The sequence below is a fragment of the Callospermophilus lateralis genome, chromosome 10 (genome assembly GCF_048772815.1).
Source record: "Callospermophilus lateralis isolate mCalLat2 chromosome 10, mCalLat2.hap1, whole genome shotgun sequence".
NCBI classification, from domain to species: Eukaryota; Metazoa; Chordata; class Mammalia; order Rodentia; family Sciuridae; genus Callospermophilus; species Callospermophilus lateralis.
In genome coordinates this window covers 76,764,495-76,782,479 of record NC_135314.1, presented here as the reverse complement: position 1 = coordinate 76,782,479, position 17,985 = coordinate 76,764,495, and the positions used below count along the sequence as shown (strand labels likewise).

Here is a 17,985-nt window from a genome sequence, read left to right as displayed (position 1 = left end):
TAAAAAATAAATAAATAAACTTATTGAAATGAGAAAACACTAATCAAGAAAAAGGATACACATAGCAGAACACCAAGAATAACTGTTACAAAAAATGTTAAAATCCATTTACCATGGGTTTTCCTCTGAAGATTTCCATTACTAGCAAAAACCACTGAAAGTCATACTGCATCTAAAAAAATGGTAATTTCCTGGGCACATTTTCTATATAAATTATTTATTTTTGGCATAGCTACTTGATTCATAATTTTTTGAGTTCTTATTTCTCCTTATGAAGCATAATTTTTGAAAGTTTTAACTAAAGACGAAGTAACATAGCCAAAGAGCTCTCTTAAGATTTATTATTTTTGTTTTGTGGTATTGGGGATTGAATCTGGGGTGTCTGCCAGACATTTTTGAGACAGGATCTCCCTAAGTTGCCAATGCTGATCTCAAACTTGCATTCTTCCTGATTCAGTCTCCTAAATGGCTAGGCTTACAGGTGTGTGCCATCAGAACCCAGCCCTCCATAAGATATTTTTTGGACTTTTTTCAAAATTGAACCCAACAGGTTTAAAATGAAAATATGATATTTAATTTTTATGTATAACAAATGTCATCATTATTATCTTGGTAGATTTTAATGTCTTTGTATTTAAAGAGGAAAAAAGGAATCTGGCTTTGTAAGTAAATTATCTAATCTCAGATAAGTGTAGGATAGAAGAAAACTGAAAAAGAAATCTAAGGGGGACCCCATTGCTACAATTGTGCTATGAATGTGTCCCCAGTGCAACACTGTTGGGAGTTTGGACTTTATAAGAAGTGATGAGGCTTCTATCCTCAAGAATGGATTATTATCATTATTTGAGAAGTGGGTTAGTTATCAAAATAGAGGATTCCTTATAAAAAAAAAAACTCAACTCTTGTACCTCTATACAATGACACAGCACAAAGACACTTACAGATGCCAGCACCTTGATACTGAACTGAACTTCCTAGCCTCCAGAACTATAACAAATTACTTTCTTAATTACCCAATCTGTGGTATTCTGTTATAATACTACCAAAACACCTGTATTTATCTTCCTGCTTTCCCTGGGAAGAGATTCAATTTGTCTTACAGTAAAATAAAAAATATTTTGAATCAAAGGGATCACTTATCAAGTGACAAATATGCCTCACTTCAACATTTCACTAAAGACAGATCTGAGAAGAAATATATAGTGGCAATCATTTATCACTTTATGGGAAAAGCTTAAATAGAAATGTAAATAGCATTTACTGGAAATTGGGTAAATTACTAAGTCTTTTAGTTTCCCATTTTAGCTTAGAAATGAGGCTACCACCTCCCTGCTTTCCACACATGGTTAAAATTTTAAAATAAAAATACTATTCTATAAGCAATGGACTTAACTATCACAGGAAAAGGATAAAAATTCTGCCACTAATTAGTTATACGACCTCATTCATGTCATTAACCCTCTAGTTCTCATCTCTAAAATCACAATTGAAATACTTCCCATATTTATTTTATAGGGTTGTTAAAAAAATCAAAATAATATGAAAAATATTTTGCGATTTACAAAGTAGCATATAAAGTGATTAAAAAAATATGTGAAAAGCAATATGTAACCTATGCAAATAGAGGTTATTTGTATTTTCTTAGCACTTTTGCAAACCAACTAGTCTACTCAAAAGTGACATTCTGTAAACATATACAAATAAACTAGATTCCTTCAAGTCTCAATTATGAGACCCTAATATGATGTTTCACAAAGTGTTTTAGAGGAATACCAGCCTTATAAGATACTCAAGGAAAAAAGTTCCATAGTTTTAAGAGACTGAGACTTATTAGTTATATTCTTCTTATACTTTCACAACACATTTTAGTATATTCAAGTCCTAAAGTGAAGAAACCTGTTTTAAACTGTGTAATTCCACTAACATTTAGAGATGAAAATTACACACAAACATACACACACACACGTACGTATGTACGTACGTATATGTACTGAATCTTTTGCTACTCTCCTAGAACTCTACTTACTTCTTCCCTTGGCCACTTAGCTACAACAGGTCTTTTACACTTAGTAACAGTCTCTCTCACTAAATTGTAATTCTATAAGGTAAGGGACCCTATTCCTCCAGCATAGAACTTTAATAACTATTTGTTGAATTAAATAAACTATTTCTGTAAAAGGCCAGGTAATAAATAGTTTAGGCCTTGAGGGCCAGTCTCTGTATGTTACAATTAAAAACAATTTGTGAGTGGTTGGATATTAGGGAGCAGAATGGATTTGGCGTGTGGGCCACAGTGTGGCAGGGATAGAGGTGGACTCCAATGTTCTTCAAGTATAGCACTAAAGTCTATAGTACAACTGAAAAAGGATATACCACAAAGCTCAAGCTCAAGGGAAAAAAAAAGAAATATAATACAGTTATAATTTCAGTTGTTGCCCTTATCACCATGCCTAAATTCAAGTAGCATAAATTAAAAATTACCCTTTATAATGTATTACCCCCCCCACCACCACCACTACCCAACTCAGATTAACTTACTTTGTATTTTTCTTTGGCTTTCTCTTTTCCAAGAAGTTTAAGAACTTTATCAGCTAAGAGCATGCTTTGTTGATTTTGGAACCCTTCTAATATACATACAGCAGTGACATCTAAAAGTGATCGAAACATAAGTATTAGTATGAAATTACTGCAGTTTACAAGATTGGTGGTTCCTTAACCATTCAAAATATTCAAAACAATGGCTGTCCCTTTTCTTTCTGAACTCAATTTTCTCACAATTCTACATCTTTGCTTCTCTGAACAAATTAGTCTGTTGTTACATTCCCTTGATAACTTTGGCTAGTGACAATGTCTTTCTTTTTCTTATCCCTTTTCTTCTAAAACTCCAATTTAGGTTACCCCTTTCTAAACCAACACTCCTATCAAATGTCACAATACCAGAAAACCTCAAATTTTGCTAAAGTGTTCTCTAAACCATTTGCATTTGATAATGCAGACCTTTAAAAAAAAATGAACCTTTTAAAATGTTACTTTGGTCTGATGACAAAGTGATAGGTGTGCTTTCCATTTGTGAGATCCTGGGTTGGATCCCCAACATGTGGGGGAGGGAATCTTTATAACAACACTAATTATGGCTAAATCTTATTGATGTTTTAAAAGCAAATCTGAACATGTAGCAGAAAGCACTTTTATGCTGTAGATATTGCACTCTGGTTTTAAGCTTCACGTCACCTAGAAAAATGTACTTTAAAAGTCAGTGTTCTATTATTTTAATTGCAGTTTTGGAAGCAGAAAAGGCCAATTAAAGGCAGTAGAACATTTATAGCATTTATTAAGAATAACAAATTCACTTGAATGTTTTGTACGTTACATAATTTGCAATTGGGCATAAAATGTCTGAAAATATGAAGGACAAAAAAAGTGTTTTCTCTAAGACTCAATTAATTTCATATTTATATAGGATATTAACTGAAAATATGTAGAATCTTAGAAACACTATTACTTGCTAAAACCTTTTTTCTAGTTTTCTTACTCATGGAGTTATACCAATCCTTACTAAATGCCAAACTTAAAATGTGTGGTGTATAAGCTCCAAATTTTAATACCCATTTAACACCATAGTTGAGAACAAAGGTAATATTTAAATATCAGCAATTTCAATTTAAACTAAAAAACAGTCTCAATTGGGGAAAAATTTAACTTTTTATTAAAGAGAATTAACCGATCTATCTGCTCACAAGATAAAGTTTCACATATATTTACCAATTACCACAACATCTCTAGTATTTTTTATATGTAAAAACAAAAACATTCTTACCTTCTAAACATTCCTTCTTATTGTCTAACTTTTCATGGGCTTTTGCACGTCTGAAGAGAGCTTTCACATATTTGGGATTAAGTTCAACAGCCTTTGTACAATCTTCGGCCACCTCTTTCCATTTTTGCTGTAATTTAAAATATTGATAAGAACTGAAATTATAAGAGTCACACTAATAAAAGTACTGTTCAACAGACATCAGTTTTCCAGACTTAGCAGGCCAAGTATTTGGAGTCCTATAATAAAAAAATGTATTCCCAGTACAAAGAATTAACATCTACTGTATACTATAAAAGCTCATATAAATATCTGTGCTAAAGCAACCAGATTTTTTAAAAAAAGGCAACGGACATACTTAGGATATCTTTCTACCTTCAAATCTACAAACATAACTGCAGCTTTTCATACCATTTCTTTCTTTGATCCTATTAAAACTGAGGAAACACCCATTTTCATCAAAAGCTAACCCTTCTCTCATGATCTGGATCAAGGACTTCACTCTTTCAGCTATCTCTTCTCTGCTTCTCTTCTAAGCCATTTCTATAACTATAAAAAACACTTGCTCTAGTATAGTCCATCTTTTAAAATTCTTATTTGATTCTGTAACTCCCTACAGCTATCCCCCTCCAACCCCAAGGGCCAATATTCCAGAGTTGCCACTTCACTTGATTTTCACCTATCTCACTGGCAGTTCCTTCTCAGTTTCCTTTTTGAATTCTCTCCCTCTACTTGATCTCTACATGCTAGAATCTTCATGGCCTCATCACTTCTCTTTCCCTATACGATTTTATCTACTGTCTTTCTATAATATCTAAAATAAGGTTCTTAAATTTATCTCTAGCCCAGATCACTTTCCTAAAATACAGACATTTCTCAAGTTGTCTACTCAGCTGTCTCATTCCTTTCCACCCACTGGTATTAAAATCCTTGCTTTTTGCCTTTCACATCCAATTCAAGAGGCAAGTTTCGTTGGTCTTCAGTTTCCTTCATGTCACACTGAGGTTACTGCAATACCCTTACCTGGGTCTTCCCAGTGATCATTCTGGGTTTTTTTTTTTTTTTTTTTTGACAGAACAGTGCGAGTAATCTCGGATAATGTTCTTGCCCGGCTTAAAAACTTTAAATGTTTCCATTATACTCAGAATTAAATCCAAACTCTTTAATATTACCTATAAAGTTTTTCCTGATCTGGTTTTTCCAATTTCATCTCTCTTAATGCTCTATAGGAACTTTCATGCCTCTTTAAAAACAACGAACTCTCTCTTGCCTCCAAGCAAATAACATAATACTGCTTTTATTTATAATATTTTCTTCTCCATTATTCTGTGTATCAATCTACCCATATAAATATACAATGATCCTAACATGTAGCCTTTAAAAAGAATGAAACATCTGCATATGCTGATGTTAAAAGGTGTGAGAGACATTGTGACAACTGGAAAAAACCCCAACATACATAAAAGGAATTCATCTTTGGTATTTTTCCCTCTTACATACATGTAACTATTCAGATACAGGTTGAGAAATAGATGAAGACAGGATCACAAGAAAACTTTAATTTTCTATAAAAAACAATTTTACAAAAGCTGAAACAAATATAACTTTGGAGTACATTTGTAGCCAACAAAACTAAATTTAATTTCCAAAGATTTTTTTTAATTAAAGGAAATTAAGAAGAAAAATCCTGAAATTTCAAAATAACTTCAAAAAATGTATTAGATTTGAGTAGCAGTAACTGAAATTTTAAGAAAATATAGAAAAGTAAAAGGAACAGAGAAAACAATCTAGAGTACATACCAACTGTTCAAAGGCAGCAGCTCTGTTTTGATAAAACGTGGAAAGGTCGACATTCTTCTCTGTAGGGCATAAACTAATAGCCTCAGTATAGCACTGAATAGCTTGTTCATATTTTCCTGCTTTAAAATATTTATTGCCTTTGTTCTTGGCTGCTTGGGCTCTATCAAGAGAGTTCTGAAATGAGAGGAAACAATTACCTAACACTGATAATCAACATTTGTGAATAGACTCAGACCACAGTGATTAAATGATAAGTGATAAAAGAATAATGGGAGAACAGGATGACTGTTATAGAGCGAGTTGCTTCATATAAATAACTACATTTGATAGAATCTTACTAGAAGGGTTGAGCCTTTTTTAATTTTAAAAAATTCAGACTTTTTCAGTGATTTAAATACCACTGTCCCATCATTCCTGTCAGCAATTAGAAGCAATGACAGCATTTAATTGTTTTCAGTATAATGGATATTAATTAAAACAGTGGTTCTCAGCCAAGGGTAATTTTACCCCCTTGTTTTAGAAAAACCCAGTTTCAGGATATCAGAACCGGCCACCAAAGGTAAAATATACCGTAAGATTAAAGAAAGAGGCAGCAAGGCTGGAAGATACCCATACCCCAAGGTAGAAAGAAGGGAGTTATATGCTTTGGTGGGCTGTAGCCAACCAGAATGTACCTGGCCATTAACAAAAACTATCAACAGGTCCAACTTCAGTTAAGAAACAGTCTAGGCAAATGTGGCTAGCCTGGTACAACAAACTTGGCTGACCATCTCACAACTTTTTGTCCTGTAGAGTTTGAGATGTGTGTCAAGGTTAACCAAAAGGCAAAATCAGTTATGACCAAGACAGCTGTGGTTATGTCAAGTTGGAGCCCTACAGCCTACAGGATATTTGACAATGTCTGGAAATATTTCTTTTTCATTTTTTGTTTTTGTTTAGTACTGGAGGTGGAACTCCAGGCATCCTACATGCTATGCAAATGCTCTACTACTGAGCTAAATTCTCAACCCTGGAAACATTTTTCATTACCACAATGAGGAAGGGAGGTGCTACTAACATCAAGCAGATAGAAACTGGAAATGCTCCTAACATCCTATAATGCATAGGACAGCCCACCACAACCAATAATGATCAGATCCAAAATATCAGCACTGCCAAGGTTGAGAAACTGGTACAAAATAATATTACAATATTATTTTAATTTGCATTTTCTTCACTATTAATGATTTTTCCTCACTATTCATGTTTATTGGGTATCTGGTTTTCTTGTTCTAAAAACTTATTCAGTTTTTTTCCCTGCTCTTTTTCCATTAGGTTGTTTGTTAACAGTGTAGAATAGTTAGTATATAAAAACACTCTTGGCATTTTCACTACTGCTGTCATTCTGTCATTTGCCATCAACAGACCTCCTACATATGAATCTCTGTCTCAGATCTGCTTTCTGTAGGACCCAAAACAAAACACATACACATCATGGAAAATGTGGAAGAATGGGTAGCTAATACCTACTGAGGACAATTATGAAAACTTCTCTGTGGATAAAGCCAGTTGTTCAGTTCTAATCAATAATTTCAAAAGTTTTATGATATGTTTTTATGCAAAACTTGATTGTTAACATTATCTAACTTTAATACAGGACTACAGAAGAATATATACCTCTAACAGGTAAATACTGAAACAAAAGCAACTGCCCCTCAAAAATAATCTGTGAAAGCCAACTTGCTTGGGGCTCAGGGTATCTCTTAAGTTACATAGATGAGGTGGAGGTACCACTGTACTCGCTCTTCTCTATTCTTACTTCATATTTCTTTCCTGATTTCCCCCTCCATTTACCTTTTGTTTACCTTCTTTAGTATCACACTACAGCTATAATTTTTTTTAAGTACAGTGTACAAAAAAGGACATGTAGGAAATTCAAAAAGTATTTAAGTTCACAGTATAACAGACAATTTAAGTCAGCTAATGTCAACAAGAAATATGTGTATTTTAAAACTTGAGTATGGGAACATGAAAGGAGCCAGGAAAAGCACAAATTAAATAAATGCAAAATCTACCATTTGCAATAGATTTAAGCATTTCCCCAAAGCTATGAAATTTAAGTTAATTAGCAACCTTGACACCCATTTCAATGAAAATAAGCTGGAACTAAGCTGACAGAGACACAACCACAGAACACAAGAGAAGACAACTAAGAATCCCTTATATAGAATCCCTTATGTATAGGCCCTGAGGGGCAACAATAATGGTTACTGTTGGAAAACTTGCATTTACTACACCTCTGCAATCCTCATTTCACCAGAGAGAGTAAGTCAGATTAAAGTGTGTGTCATCCAGATGGAGTGAAGATCCCCTTTAACCAAGGTACAAGTGACATGCATACCTTACCTCTCTTACAAGAGACCACACAATAAGGAATAGCTAACAATAAAGGAAAATCAACACATAAAAGAGAGGCACCCAACTCAAATAGAAAACTAACATCTGAGAAAGCAGGATAAAACAAATAAACAGAAAAAAATTAGAACCAGATGGTAGGATTGAACCTAGGACCTTATGCAAAGCACATGCTCTACCCAGCCCTCCCCAAAAATCTTGAAAACTAGACGAGTGCATTTACCCTAGTAATCCCAGCTACTGGGCAGGCTGAGGCAGGAGGACCACAAGTTCAAGCCAGCCTGGGCAAGTGAGCAAGACCCTGCTTAAAAATGAAATGTAAAATATTAAAAAGGGACCAAGGGACCAAAGGGACCAAAGGGACCAAAGGGACCAAAGGGACCAAAGGGTGGGAGTGTAGTTCCGTGGTAGAGCAACCCCAGGTTTAATTTCAGTACTGCATTTAAATAGAGAAAAGACAGAAAGAAAGGCAATACAACAGGGATTGTACCTAAAAGCTACTGATCTGGATCTGATAGAATTAAGGACAAAAAGTTGGTTAGCACAATGATCATTTAGCAATCAACATCAGCCTTCTGCTATGTCAGGAACTTGATCCTATTTCATAATGCTAGGGCCAAAATCAGGCAGAAATTAAAATAAACATTCTGAAGGAAAAAGTCAAAACAGAAAATATACTACTACCAGTTTTTCAATAGAAGAAATTTTAATTTCATCCAGAGAAATCTTTGTTACTGCTTTTCAAAGTCATTTTTCCTACTACCTTCTCAAGCTACACTAAAACTTTTTAGAATTAAAGGCCAAAGTTGGAAAATAAACAAACCCAAAGAAAATTTTGAAAGCTTATTTTTATAAACGAAAAACAAAGACAGAAAGATCTAAAATGTAATGGGAACATACTGAAATACTAGTATTTTTCATGTGCTTTATTTTCCCCATTCAAAAGCTACTAAGGAGACTTGAAATTAGTTTCTAATTGATCTGAAGAACTGTTTTAACAAGTTAAATTGGATCATGTCTTCCTTTTCCTGTCTCCTTCAAAACCCCCAGTAACAGTATATGGCCTGCATACAAGACTCTACATATACAGTTATTATACTAAAGCCACTTGAGCCTCCTACATATAACTTTGGTTGGTTTAAAGGACACTAATCTCATCAGGTGCTGTGATGTGTGCTTGGAAACCCAGTTACTTGGGACTCTGAGGCAGGAGGATTGCTTGACAGGAGTTTAGGGCCAGCATGTGCAATAGAGTAAGACCTCATCTTTTAACATTAAAACAACGATGACAACAACAAAAACTATTCTCTTTTTAGAAAACAAAACAAAACTAAAGTTTGAAAAGATTAAGTTCTGTATATTCATTATCCATAAAGATACTACATGGGTATAAATTTAAAACCTATGAACACTGGCAAGAATATAAACAAATTAGAAAAAGAAAAACTGTTCTCTTCTGCCCACTATGTTATACAAAGTATTATTTGAAATAATTTACTAGAAAATTAGACATACAGGATTTGAATTGCTTTATCTCCTCATAATAAGGAACTGCCAACAGAGCTATCTTCATGATTCTGCTTAATAAATTCAACAAATATCCAAAGCCAAATTTTACAGATGATCCTGAAATTAACAGAAGAAGCAAACATCATTAACTGACTCTTCTGAAAAATTCTTTAGAAGAATACAGTAACAGAGATATGAGATAAGGGTCATTAGAACCTCCATTGTTGCAAATATGAACCTAGAGAGATTGTGAAATCTGCCCAAGGCTGGATTCAAATTCTACCAATCTGAGCTCAGATTGACTAAAAACTTTACTTCCACACTGCACGGATGACTATGTTTTATTCTATGAAAAATATGAATATTAATCATCACAACAATGCTTAGATTCACAATCTGGTACAACAAAAGAAACAAACGCAGGTATCATTATCTTGCTCACTATTTACTCCAAGGAAAAAGTCAACGAGTGAAAAGTATAGTTGAATTCATTTTTGTTGGTGTGACTCCACTCTTCTGTTGGTCCTCTGCATTCATGGATTCAACTAACCATGGATTGATAATATTTAGAAAAACATAATGATGTTGATAACAATTCAGTCTAAGATAGCTATTGGTTGAGTCTACTATACATGTACAAACTTTTTTCCTTGTCATCATTCATTATAGTTAAACTATGGGTATCTGTGGATGGTACCAGGACCAGACTCTTGCAGATGATGAGACTTGACTATACAACAAGCAACAGGGTAGTTTTTATCTTAAAGGAACATACTAGAGACCAGTGCAGAAAACAAACTAGTAAATTGGCAGGCTCTCAAATGAACTACCACTCATCGAAACACTAAAACCCCAATCCACATTAAGAAAACACATATCAGGTGATTAGTAAATTGCACCACTGACAAACAGAAAACTACTGGCCCATGCAATAGACTACAAACACAATTACACATAAATACAAAACTATTTGGGTAAAACAGAATCAAAAGCAAAATAACTCAGGTAATATATCTAAGAAAACAATGGAAAAGATTAAATGTCTTTTCACTTTTCAACAAATATTTATATTTGTTGATAACACCTAGTCCCCACCTCTTAAAATTTAAAAGAGGCAACTCAACTCTGAAAAACAAATTTTGAAATAAAAGCTACAGTTATCAAAGTATAAATCATACAAATTTGGTGGGATACAAAGTAATAACAATCAAAGTTCACTAAATAAGAGTCAGTGAAAATCACAAGAATTTGCTCTAAAACAAAAAAATGACTGATAGTAAGGAAGGTACTACAGGGAGAAAAAATGATCCACATATGGAAATCTGGAGGATCAGAAGAGGACCTGTCTCTAAAAACAAGTCCTGCAACATGACTACATTACTGAAAGCTTTCAGTGATGTATATCTGGCAAAAGGAACTACTATAAAGTCTTAGCATGTGTTCAAATTATGCTAATGACATAGTCATTGTAAAAGAAAATGAAAGAATTAGGTACATTAATCCATGTGGGAAAATAAAATGGGTATTAACTTATCTTAATCTATAGTTATCCCTTGTAATATATATTCATCATTTATATCTAGTTAAAGTATATATAATGTGGTTTCATAATGTTGCTCTTAAATGGTTTTTAGTCCCTTAATTTACAAATTTATAAAGCATATTGTATTTGAATCCCAGCTTTGCAGAAGTATCAATCAACTCTGGAAAGCTTACAGATTAAGAAACAATCTTTCAATATCTACAGACCAATAGTTACTTTTATATGAACCATACTTACTGCTAATAAGTAAATACTATTACATGATCAAACCTAAGAATGTCCATCCCCATCTCCTGTACAGAAATTTTAAAAACTACAACCAGCTTCACCTACTGAATCATAATACAAAGTACTCTTTACCTGAGAAGAATCTACTTATAAGAATGCTTCTTTTGCAGGATTATGATTATAGGTCATACCAAAAAAAAAAAAAAAATTCAAGTGATTCATAAAAAGTACCTAAATGACAGGCTGGGATTGTGGCTCAGTGGTAGAGCACTTGCCTCACATGTGTGAGGCACTGTGTTCGATTCTCAGCACCACATATAAATAAATGAATAAAATAAAGAAGGTGTTATCAACTAAAAAAAAAAAAAAAAAAGTACACCCAAATGAAGTTTAAGACAGTTATACTGAATCCAGGATCAACTGAGAATAAAAATCAAAAGCTGGAAAACTTGAAAATCACAAACAAACAAAAACTTGTGAAACACACACAAATGCTCCATATGACTTACAATGGGGTCACATCTGATAAATCCATCATAAATTGAAAATATCAATTTGAAAATATATTTAAAGGGTCAGGGTGGCAGAACCCTTTAATCCCAGCTACTCAGGAGGCTAAGGCAAGAGGATCATAAATTCTATGCCAGCCTCAGCAACTTAGACCCTATCCAAAATAAACACAAAAAGGGCTGGGGATATAGTTCAGAGGCAGAATACTTCAAGATTCAATATGCAGTTCTACCAAAAACAATAACCACCAAACAACAACAAACAAAACAAACAAAAAACCATTTAATATATCTAAGCTACTGGGCTGGGGTTGTGGCTCATGGGTAGAGCACTTGCTTAGCATGTGTGAGGCACTGGATTTGATCCCTGGCACCACATAAAAATAAAACAAAATAAAGGTATTGTGTCCGTCTACAGCATATATGTGTGTGTGTGTGTGTGTGTATAGCTAAGCTACTAAACATCAGAGCTTAATAATAGAGTATAATATAAAGTACTAGTTATTTACTTTGGTAATTCTTTGGCTGGCTGGGAACTGCAGTTCACTGTCACTGCCCAGTATCTCAAGAGAGTATCGTGGGGCCTATCACTAGACTAGAAAAAAAAAATAAAAAACCCAAATTCAAAGTGTGATGCTTTCACATCATCATCAAGTAAACATACATGTAGATAAATGCAGATGAATGTAATATGTCAATAAAGCCCTTAAATATTATTCAAAGAATAAAGCTTCATTCATTCCACTGAACACCTGCCACATACCAGACACTGTATGAGGTTCTAAGAATACAATGGAACACAAGACAGCCAGTTTCAGCCTTCACAGATTCAAGAGCATGGTATTCAAGACAGGAATAGGCAACCCTATCATATGATAAGTGTGAGGGAAAAAAAAAATCGAGGATGTGATGGAATCACACTGTTGTGTGCTTAGGTAAAGAGGTATTTAAAAAAAAGTCTCAATGTTGGGACTTGAATGACCAGAAAGGGTAGCGGGCAGTGTTCATAGACTCTCCAAAGGTCAGAATCCAGAGGAAGTGGCAAGAGATATTGAAGATTAAAGCAGAATTAATATCATGGTCTTACACCATGATAGAGAGTTTGAATTTTATCTTCACTGGAAAACCTCTTAATCATTTTATGTATGGGACTGATGGAGACATCAAAGATAAGAGAACAATACAGTTGTTTCTTGGTATTCCCAGGTGATCAGTTTCATAACCTCCACTTCCCATACCAATATCTGTGGATGTTCCAGTCCCTTATATAAAATAGCATAGTATTTGCATATAACCGACACACATCTTCTTGCATTCCTCTTTGAGGTCTCCCTGTGTTGCTCAGGGATGGGAATATAAGCATGTGCCACCATACCCAATCTCCTCCTGTGTGCTTTAAATGTAAGTCTTACTTAAGTAGCTGTTATATTGTATCATTTTGGTAATAAATACAATTTAAAAATCTGTACACCTTCAGCAGAGGTGCAATTTGTTTTCTGGATATTTTCCATCTTCAATTAGTTGACTCCACAGATGCAACTGTTAATAGGGAAGGTTTACTTTAATAAAGAGAAAAGCAATTATTCAGTTGAGAAATGAGAGCAGTGGGAATGGAGTAGTCAGCTCTTTAAGACATTTATATTGCAAAATTTTCTGAGTATGTTTATAGACTGGATGTGGAGAACATGAGAATAGAAAATAAGGACATGTTCTGGTTTGAAAAATTAGATGAAGTGCATCAGTTTACAAGGGGTACTTTCAGGAAAAAAGAGGAGACGATGTAAAATAATTGTGAGGTAATGAAATGAAGACATTTTCTAAGTTGGACCTCATGAGAGGTCTGAGCTAGAGACAAATTAAGGAGCCCTTGATGTGTAAGGGCTAAACAGGCAAAGGTGCTGGGGGGCTAGCAATATCCAGGGAATACGTGGAATATAAAAGAATGATGATTATGATAGAACCATGATGGTCTCTAAACAAAAAAGGAGACAAAGACACTGGAAAGAGTCTTAAGAAAGGAGAGGGAAAAAGCAAAGACTCTGGGAGGGAGGTGTCACAATATTTAAAAAATTAGGCACATGTAGTGTCTCAGTAGCAAAATTTATTAAGGAAAACAATGTGAAATACTGCTAAGGATAAAGAAAGGATAGTTATTGAAAGGTGTTCATTAAAAATTAATTATAAGTCTCACTGGTGATCCATACTAATTTTTTAAAAAGTGACTAGAAACAGATCATTTAGGAAAGTCAATGATCCTTTTATTAAAAGGTTTAGGTATGTCTTCTCCTTTCTATTCTTGAAGGCTAGTTCCTAAGCATTTTGTGAGCGATAAGATTGTATGCCATGCTTGGTATATATTTGGCAGTCCCTAGGACAACTCAAATCCATATTGAAAAGTGCCATGGATAAGATGATCTTCAAAGAAAACTCTTCCAGGTATGAAAATCTATAATTCAAATTTTAAAAAACTTACTGAAGCAAAATGGCACATAATGGCGAATTTTATAATGTCTTAAAATGGAATATAAATATATTCAATTTAATACTTTAAGTACCTCAATCTCAGACATTATCAACTGTGATTATATGCTTTTCTTTAATGATATCTTGAAATTTCCATTAGTTAAAACAAATATGAATAGCTATTGCATTTGCTTTGCAAGTTTTTGCTATCCCATAAAAAAAGATAATACAACCTACACTACACATGAAAATCCCAAATTCAAGACAAAACATCATTTGTTCATTTTACATTAAAGCAAACATAGGCCAACAGACAAAACCGAGATTTTTCAATTCTATTTGCCGATACTAGACCCTTAACAGTATCTGTCCTTCCTTCTCTTAAAAAATGATAGGTTTTGGTCAGGTGGAGAAACACCCGTTAAGGTATCAGGATTCTGTCAGTTTTTCTATCACCGGAAGCAAATACTTTCCATTTACAAAACACACTGAGGTTGTCAATTTAAAGGTATTATTCAAACATTACTCCAACCATAGATAAAAAATTGTAATTAGTGATCAGTTATATTAAGATAATCTAATATTATTTCTAGGACTAGACTACTTTAAAAAAAAATGTCAAAAAGCCTTTCAATATTTATTGATCACCAACACTTAAAACATACACATTTGTGGTAAATAACATTCTTTTTGTTGCTTTACTAATCTAGTAATCCAAAGCAAGATTTCATGTAGAAGCCCAGATTCCACCATGTGAACTACAGTATATGCAAGTGTTTTGCTCAGTTTTATTTTAGTTAAAAAAATAATAATTTTAAAGCAGTTCAAGTTACCCAGAATTCAAACTTAAAGTTTAAATTTTAATAGATTAATAAAAAATTCTTTATAAAAACATTACAAAGTTATATAAAATTATATTACTTATACAATTTAAAAAATAAAGAAAAATGCTGCAAAACTGAAAAGGGGATTTAAAGAAATTTAAATCTAAAGGAAATTTGCTAAATTCTATCAAATATCAATGGTATAGAATCCTGGGATGAGATGGGGTGGTTGCAGCTATTAAAAAAAATTTCAAAACATAGTTTTATGTATACAACTATCTTTATTTTTAATGATTATTAGAGAATTGAGTACTTTTGTGTACATTTCATTCATCTACAGTTCTTCTATAATTAAAATTAAATGAAGTAGGAAATGACCAGGGAATTTCATTAACATGAAAATGACATAACTAATTCAGAGAATCAATTTTCAGTGCTAAATGAAATAAGTGATTCAATATTTTAATTCTCTTGTTCTACTAGGATGATAGTAAGGTCAGGGAGATAAAATGACTTTCCAAACTAACAGTGGTGGAGGTCCCAATATTAAGTGACATTCCCTAGTTTTCACAGCTCATGGGTTCTTCCCTATATTGTATCTTTTCTAATTAAAAATAGGCCATGTTTCACTCTTTCATAGGAATGATCATATGGCTCTTGCATGGGCTAGCACAATGCTCCCCCCAAAAAACACTAACATATAGTAGTAATTCATTACTACATCAAAACTTGCATTAAAGCTGACTACTTAGCAAAAACATGCCTTCACCCTGAATGGAATGGAAATGACTCACATATGTGTAACTTGCGTATGTATAAAAAAAGTTTTACATGTGTATACAACTGAGAATTTTTTCAGTGTAAGTTCCTCTGAATTGATTTGGTCAGGTACTACCACTGTGCAACTTCAGATTCAGAAAAAATCTTCCACCTCACCCAATCCAGGCATTGTTAAGCAGCCAGGCCAATTCTCCCATAGCTATCACATACCAAAAGGATTTAATGGTCAGTTCCACAAAATCATACAAAGCAGTTCACCAGAGACTAATGCTTGGCCCAACATCAAAGAATCTTTATTAAGCACGTTAGGCTTGGTGATGCACATTTCCGGGGTGGTAGGGGGACTAAGATGCTTGCAACCAAAAAGTTTAAGAACTTACTCCCGTAGATTCAAAAAATATGTAATAAAAAATAAAATAAAAAACACGAAAAGAAAATAGCACCACTATTTTAGTCTTTGGAAGGTTTTTTTTTTTTTTTTTTTTTTTGTATATACAAAGCTTTCTAATCAATTTTTTCGCCTTTGCCGGGGTAGTTGCCAATGACACCCCCCTCTACCCCCCCGCACCAAAGAAAAAAACCTTCAAGAGAGAAATGGTTCGTTATTAAAAGGTTCTTTCAACTTAGTTCTAGGCCTTGGAAATAACAAATGCAATTCATGTCACAACGTACCAATCACTGGAATCTGGGTTCCTTCCTTGTTATACAAACATTTGCAAATGTTCCCAGTACCACCTCTTAATAGAGATAATTGCTGTGTCACTGAGAAGCTAAAGAAAAGACCTCTGAAACCTAAAAGGAAAATGTCAAAGAATATCGGAAACCTGTCTTCTCGGGCTACTCCATTCCCTACAAAACAGCCAGAAACGAGATTTTCTAAATTCATGTGCTGCCGCTTAGCAGTTACTGATGTGAAGGAAGCCCCCTCACCGGCACAACCCTTCAAGGAAACGTTGCATCCGCTCGGTTCCACCTCTATGGCCCAAGGCAGCTTCTCACCATTTCCAGGTGGGCACCGGAACCTTCGGGATGTCCACTTCCCAGGGCAGGACTGGCCCTGCCCTCCGGGGTCTTTCGTTCGCTGTTGCGCTTCAGGCCGCTAGCGTCGCCCCGGCCTCCTGCCTCCCGGCGCCGCCGCTGCCGGGTCCACAGATACATGGCACCCGCGCCCAGCAGCAGGGGCGCTCCTACAGCCAGCGCCAGCTGCCATCGCGGCAGACCCCCAGTGCCCGGGCCCGAAGTCCCGCCGCCACCGCCCACTCCACTCCCGGAGCCGGGCGCAGCAGCTGCGACCACTGCTGCCTCCACCGGCTTAGAGGCGGCCATGTCGAGTGTCCTCTGCCACCGCCTCCCTGACAGTCGCGGGCGCCACAGTCACTAGGTAGTGTGAAAAGGAAGACCCGACCAAGTAAAGGAAAGCAATGAGCAAGAGAGCACGCTAGGAAGCGACAGCGGAGGGCAGAAAAGGGCCAGAGGTCACCGGAAGCCCAGGGCATGCCGGGCAGACCTGGCTTTGGGTCTCCTCCCTCTCAACCGTGGAGGGAGGCGTAGGGGAGAATCACTTCCGGGTTGAGGGAAACCGTGTGCGGTGGGCGTTCCTGGGCAGCCCTTTCTCTTTCCTTTTGCCTCACTGCTGTTTGGGGGAATCACTTCTGGGGTCTTGGGCCTCCAGTGGTAGCAGATATCATCCTGTCCACCTTCAGGGTGGAAGGACAGATGGCCCGCTCGCCTAGCGGAGAGGAGGAGAGCGCGCATACAGCGAGCTTGCCGTGTGCGGACGACCAGAGCACTGGGTACGCGCCGCGGGGCACTCTGATTGGGCGAGAGAGACGGAAGAAGTGTGGAGGTTATTGGTTGGCAGGGGCAGTGGGCGGGGCGTAGGCCGAGCTATTCAGCTGATTGGTAGGTTTTAGATCCCGTTTTCCCGTTACCGCCACGTTGGCTTTTCTTGGACCTGCGCGGCCGTTAGCTCTGCTGTCCGCGTGTGGAGGAAACCAACTGATTGGAAGGACATTAAAAACGAGCGAGGGAAGGGTTGAATAGCTTACTGAGTCGCCCATTTTCCAATCTCTACCATAGCGATATTTTAGTTTGGATGAATTTGAGGTTATGGGGGCGATA

The 17,985-nt window shown here is 35.6% G+C and overlaps 1 protein-coding gene across 1 annotated transcript in view; it reads right to left on the bottom strand.

Moving 5' to 3' along the window:
* Tomm70 (translocase of outer mitochondrial membrane 70) overlaps positions 1–17,358 on the bottom strand; it is a 34,015-nt gene extending 16,657 nt beyond the window's left edge. The window contains exons 1-4 of the mRNA XM_076868152.2: positions 16,864–17,358; positions 5,615–5,788; positions 3,818–3,944; positions 2,539–2,648 (exon numbers count right to left, since the gene is read on the bottom strand). Of these exons, the coding sequence (XP_076724267.1) occupies positions 2,539–2,648; positions 3,818–3,944; positions 5,615–5,788; positions 16,864–17,190 (738 nt within the window). The 5' untranslated portion in view covers positions 17,191–17,358. The remainder of the gene's footprint in view (positions 1–2,538; positions 2,649–3,817; positions 3,945–5,614; positions 5,789–16,863) is intronic.
* Positions 17,359–17,985: the final 627 nt, after the last annotated feature.